The sequence below is a fragment of the Scyliorhinus torazame genome, chromosome 14 (genome assembly GCF_047496885.1).
Source record: "Scyliorhinus torazame isolate Kashiwa2021f chromosome 14, sScyTor2.1, whole genome shotgun sequence".
Taxonomy (NCBI): Eukaryota; Metazoa; Chordata; class Chondrichthyes; order Carcharhiniformes; family Scyliorhinidae; genus Scyliorhinus; species Scyliorhinus torazame.
The window spans coordinates 44,088,556-44,094,555 of NC_092720.1; the positions used below are offsets into that span (position 1 = coordinate 44,088,556).

Consider the following 6,000-nt stretch of genomic DNA (forward strand, 5'->3'; position numbering starts at 1 on the left):
TGGGCCAGCAGCTCTAGCATCACCACCACACCAGTGCTCAAGCTCATGTGCCCCCTCTCACCTCCTTACTCAAGTTGCTTTTAACAGCAAGCACAAAGAAACAATCTGTGACTGGAGGAGCAGCAAGCAGCAGGAAGGTGAGTGGCAGCACATGAGCTTGAGCACCAGAAACACTTGCAGTTGGGAACTGGTGGACTACTAAGAGGGGGAGGGAGAGGTTGGGAAAAAATGTTATCCTTGAAAATCCATTATACCATTAAGAAAAAAGACATCTGACATACCCCCCAGGGGTATGTATACCCCACTTTGGGACCTACTGTCTTGCAATGTAATGGTGAGGATGTATTTTATTCTCAGGCAAAATACTGCTGGAGATTTGAAGCTTTAACAGCCTAGTTATGCATCAGGTTCAATATACTCAAACTTTACAATGATCTCACCAATCAGATCCCCGTTATTCAAAGAATTCTACCACAACCATGAAGAATGAGCCAATTAGTCAATTGATGTTCTCCATGTAAAAATGATACAGAATCATAGAATACTACAGTGCAGAAGAGGCCCTTCGGCCCATCGAGTCTGCACCGAAGCATGAAAAACATCTGACCTGCCTACCAAATCCCATTTGCCAGCACTTGGCCCATTGCCTTGAATGCTATGGCGTGCCAAGTACTCATCCAGGTACTTTTTAAAGGATGTGAGGCATCCTGCCTTTACCACCCTCCCAGGCAGTACATTCCAGACCGTCAACACCTTCTGGGTAAAAATGTTTTTCCTCAAAACCTAAACCTCCCACCCCTCACCTTGAACTTGTGACCCGCTGTAACTGACCTTTCAACTAAGGGGAACAGCTCCTCTCTATCCATCCTGTGCATGCCCCTCATAATCTTGCACAACTCAATCAGATCACCCCTCAGTCTTCCCTGCTCCAGCGAAAACAACCCAAGCCTATCCAACCTCTAGAACAAAGAGAAATGAAAAACTAGTCTTTCGTCAAATATGTAACCACGGATCTCAGTGCTCTGGTTAGATGAATTAACTCTTTATATGGAATTTTTAAAAAATTTAATATACCCAATTAGCTTTTTCCAATTAAGGGGCAATTCAGTGCGGACAATCTACCTACCCTGCACATCTTTGGGTTGTGGGGATGAAACCCACGAAGACACGGGGAGAATGTGCAAACTCCACACAGACAGTGACCCAGGGCTGGGATCAAACCCAGGTCCTTAGCGCCATAGGCAGCAGTGCTAGCCACTGTGCTGCCCTTTCTTTATACAGAAATAGTGATTTTTCTGTTGATCAGTTCACCTTCCAATTCTGCATGGAGCTATGTTGAATATTCATTTGTGCATTGTCTCTAAGGCTAATTACTTTTTTATGTAAATAAGTTCAGACAAACAATCTATTCAATGAAATTGTTTAGGTCATTAATTCAGGGTACATGTTCCTGATAAATGTTCATGCTGTTTTATATTTTTCAATTAATCTAATTAAATTGCACTGTGCAATATTAGCATGCGAGCAGTTAACAGATTTATGTAAAATGTCTTTGTCCACTATTTCAGCAGAGGCATTCATTTATTTTGAAGGAGCTTTTAAAAAAATAGTACACAAATAATTTTGTACAAATGTGTTGCATGTCCGTATGCAAACTTTACACCACATGATTCACCTTACAAAGGTGTTGAATTCTATTCCACATCCCCCCCCAAAAAAAAAATCAGGGCCTCACAGCATCTTTAAATGTTAAGCATATGGTTTATCCTCTGATTCTTCACAAAGTGAACTCAGAAGATTGCAGAAAAGTCCTGTAACGCAGATAAAGATAAAAGGTGCTTTCCCTCACATGGAAGGGGGGGGGGGGGGGCGAGGGGGACAGGAATGCTGAATTACTGCAGTGCATTGATGTGAATCTCCAAACAGCCAGCTAACAGAGACATAAACAGGATCCCTCTGAGCCAGACTGTCAAAAAAAGGTCTACATCTCAATTCGCTGCTGGGGCATGAGGCTGGCATGGTGGAACAATTGCCTGATTTTTATTCCCATTGAAATTAAAGTGGAACTATTATCTAATTTAATCAACTGAAATTGGGTGTACGTTGGTTCAATCGGAATTAACCAACAGCAAACATCAATGTGCATCAGCATGTGGAATGCTGAAGGTTCAGTCACCCAAAATTGGTTTTGAAAAGCTTTTTTTTTGTGTGATTCTTCAGTCCCACACTTCAGTTTTTAGCTTCCAGCCTGGAGCATCTTAAAAGCTAGTCGTTGGGAACTTAATGGTGAATAGGGTCCACGTTTTAAGCAGTTTAGTGACAGTGGCAGCCTGGATTCTAGATATGAAATCCTATTCTATCAGTTTACTGATGGGCTATCTGTCCAAGTTCCTCGTATGCTGATTGAGTGGTGGCTGTGTGTGGGAGCCTTTGGCAGGCTAGATGGAGTATGTATGACTCAATGTCTGCCAATCCAACGGGAGGTGTGAGTCTGTGTCCCAAGTTCCAGGTAATCTCATGGAGACTCGTCCTATTCAACTGTATAATTTTTCTGCTTCTGCTGCACATTCACAGAATTTGGATTAGGTACCAAGAGTGAATTTACTCCAGTGCTGGTCTTGAATATGCGGTGCCTCCGTGCAAAACCAACCTTAAGATCAAAGAGCCTTGTTTGTAAGTAGTGCAAAGTAGTGGAAAGTTTAAGCCATACAAACTCTTCACCATAAACACGGAATTTCGAAAAGATTGGTATTGACTAATGTTTCTACTTGTTATTTGCAGGATGCATTTGGGATACACACACAAGATGCGCTGAATGTTGTGAGTTAGTTATTTTGAAACTGTCCACTTGAATTCCTCCACACACTCCAGACTGAACTCCAAACAGACTCTTGTACCTTTAGCCTCAGATTACATCCCTACAGAGAAATGAAAGACTGTTTTGTACTTGCCCAAGTTGAAAATGCCGACTGCAATGCACACAGCCCATAGAGCGGATCCCTGCACGGTGCGTCCCATGTTAAACCCCATCGAGGACCAGCTCACCACCGATGATTTCCTTCAGCTCCCTTTGTACCTCACGGCGGTGTCCAGGTTCTTTTGTCAAGTTAATGATTGTAAGAGGCTGGGGTTAAGAATTGGACTTTCCTCCAGTCATATTGCAAGTTGCAAAATGTCCTTCGGAGGTTTTACTTGATTTATCGCTCCAAGAAAAAATTGTGCAATTTGTTTTCTCTCTCTCCTCACTCTCTCTCTCTCTTCCCTCCCACCCGAGGAAAGCGGACGCTCAGCTCAGCACATCTCTGATCACAGCGTGTCTTCACACCCTGATACACTGTGCACTTTGTGTTTCACAGAGTTTTTTTTTTAAAGGGGTATGACCTAGTTCGTCGCAATTTGGGGGGGGGGGGGGGGGGGGCATATCATATCAACTATTGGGAACGTGACATTCCTGCTGGATGGACCAAAGTTGTAAGAAACATAATTCATAAACAGTGAATCATTGGGGAAAATAGCAATTGCTTAACGGCATTGTAGAAAGAGGTAGTCTTTAAAGAAGAGTATTTTCAAACTTTTACCTAAATATCAAATACTTTAGGGAATTAATGACACCAAAAACAATCGTTCCCAAATATCATTGCTTCATTTATTTTTAAGGTCACCTCAATGGAAGTGCAAGCCTGACTGTTTTTGGCTTCTGTCCTTTCCCGGAACAATAAATGGTCTTTCTAATTAGGTTACGGGGTAGGCCATGCTAAATTGCTAAATGTGTTGGTTAAGTGGGGTTGCAGAGAGAGAGGGTGGGAGCCTGAATAGGGAGCTCTTTCAGAGGGTCGGTGCAGACTTGATGGGCTGAATGGCCTCCTTCTGCACTGTAGTGATTCTATGATTCTAATTATTTCTTCATGAAGATTTTCCTTTATTTGTTGGGGGGGGGGGGGAAATGGGGAGGTCACCTTGTTGCAAACACCTTTCTTGCCCCATGGACCGCGTGCAAATATTGCCCACTTTACAGGGACCATCAGCAAATATACTCCCAGGATCCCAGAAATACAGTGGCAGGTGAAAGTGAGGCACTCTGAAGGGGAAAGTGTGTTGCCTTCAGACAAAAGGTGTTTTTAATTAGGACACGGCAACAAAAATAATGCGTCAATGGAATCATCAAATACAGAAAGTCACAGAAATCTGTTAGCCTCACAGATCACCTGACTTCCCTTCACCAGCACTTTAGGATTAAGTTTGAGAACCTATGATGATGACTATCCTCTCTTTAGCCAATGATAACATTCTATTTGTCAGGAAACCACCTCTTGTATTTGCTGTTGGCATCAAGGAACCTAGGAAATAGGAGCAGGAGTGAAGCCATTTAGTCCATCCCGCCTACTCAGCACTCAACTAGACCATGACTGGTCTTCTAGCCCAGTGCCATTTTTCTGCACTGTCCCCAAACCCCTTGATGCCTTTAATATATAAAAATCTATCGCTTTCAATCTTGAACATACTCAATGACCCAGCCTCCACGGCCTTCTAGGATAGGGAATTCCAATGAATCTGAGTGTAGAAATTCCTCCTCATCTGAGTTCTAAATAGCCTACCGCTTATTCTGAGGCTGTGTCTCCTGGCTCTAGACCTCCACCCTGTCACCACTCAGCCAGTGGAAAGGTCCTATAAGAATTTTGTGGGCGAGATTATCCGTCCCACCAGCTCCGTTTTTCGCCGTGGCCGCCCCCGCCGGCAGCGGGATCGTCCATTCCGGCAGCCGGCCAATGGGATTTTCCATTGTGGAGTGATTGAAGAGACTAGGCCTATATTCTCCAGAGTTTAGTAAAATGAGAGTTGATCTCATTGAAACGGGAAACCCGCGAGCGTGGGTGCGCTTCCGGCGAAGCGGAGGATCCCACTAATGGAGAATCCTGCTGTGTATGTTTCAATGAGATCAACTCTCATTTTACTAAACTCTGGAGAATATAGGCCTAGTCTCTTCAATCACTCCTCATAGGGCATTTCTGCCACCCCAGGGAATCAGTCTGGTGTGCCTCTCCTGCACTGCTTCCATGGCAAGTATATCCCTCCTTAAGTAAGGAGACCATAAGTGTACACAATACTCTGGTTCAGTCTCACCAAGACTCTGTACAAATGCAGCAAGACCTCTTTACTCCTGCACTGAAATCCTTTTATAATAAGGCCAACATACCATTTGCCTTCCTAATTGCTTGCTGCACCTGCATGTTAGCTTTCAGTGATTCATGAACAATGACAGCCAGGAGCCTTTGGACATCAACACTTGCCAATCTTTCAATATTTAAGAAACTCTCTGCATTTCTGTTTTTCCTCCCAAAGTGGATAACTTCACATGTTTCCACATTATATTCCATCTGCCATGTCTTTTTATCCATTCACTTAGCCTGTCTAAATCCCCTTGAAATCCCTTTGCATCCTCCTCACAACTCATAGGCGGGATTCTGTGATCCTGAGGCTGAGCGTTGACACCGTCGGAAACATCGTCGCGTTTCTCGACGGCGTCAGCACGGCCTCAGGATCAGCAATTCTGACACCTACAGGGGGCCAGCACGGCACTGGAGCGGTTCACGCCGCTCCAGCTGCTGATCCCGGCGCAACTGGGCGCTGCGGGATCCACGCATGCGCAGTGGCACCAGCGCCAATGCGCACATGCACAGTGGCACCGGCGCCAACGCCACATGCGAAGTGGCTTCCTTCAACGCACCGGCCCCGACGCAACATGGCGCAGGACTACAGGGGCTGGCCCGGAAGAAAGGAGGCCACCAGCCAGAGAGGCCGGCCTGCCAGCCAGAGTGGCCAGCCCACATCAGAGGCCCCCTCCCTGCAGGCCGCCCCCAACCCTTCCATGGCGAGTTCCCGCCGGCTGAGAGCAGACGTGGACGGCGCCGGCAGGGCTCGGCGGTTTTACTACGACCGCTCGGCCCATCCCGGGCCAAGAATCAGCGGGCCGGCCTCGTCAAACGCCCCCCGACCGGCGCC

The 6,000-nt window shown here is 45.7% G+C and overlaps 1 protein-coding gene across 1 annotated transcript in view; it reads right to left on the reverse strand.

Moving 5' to 3' along the window:
• Positions 1 to 3,308, reverse strand: part of meltf (melanotransferrin) — an 85,938-nt gene extending 82,630 nt beyond the window's left edge. The window contains exon 1 of the mRNA XM_072474054.1: positions 2,952 to 3,308. Coding sequence (XP_072330155.1) covers positions 2,952 to 3,030 — 79 coding nt within the window. The 5' untranslated portion in view covers positions 3,031 to 3,308. The remainder of the gene's footprint in view (positions 1 to 2,951) is intronic.
• Positions 3,309 to 6,000: the final 2,692 nt, after the last annotated feature.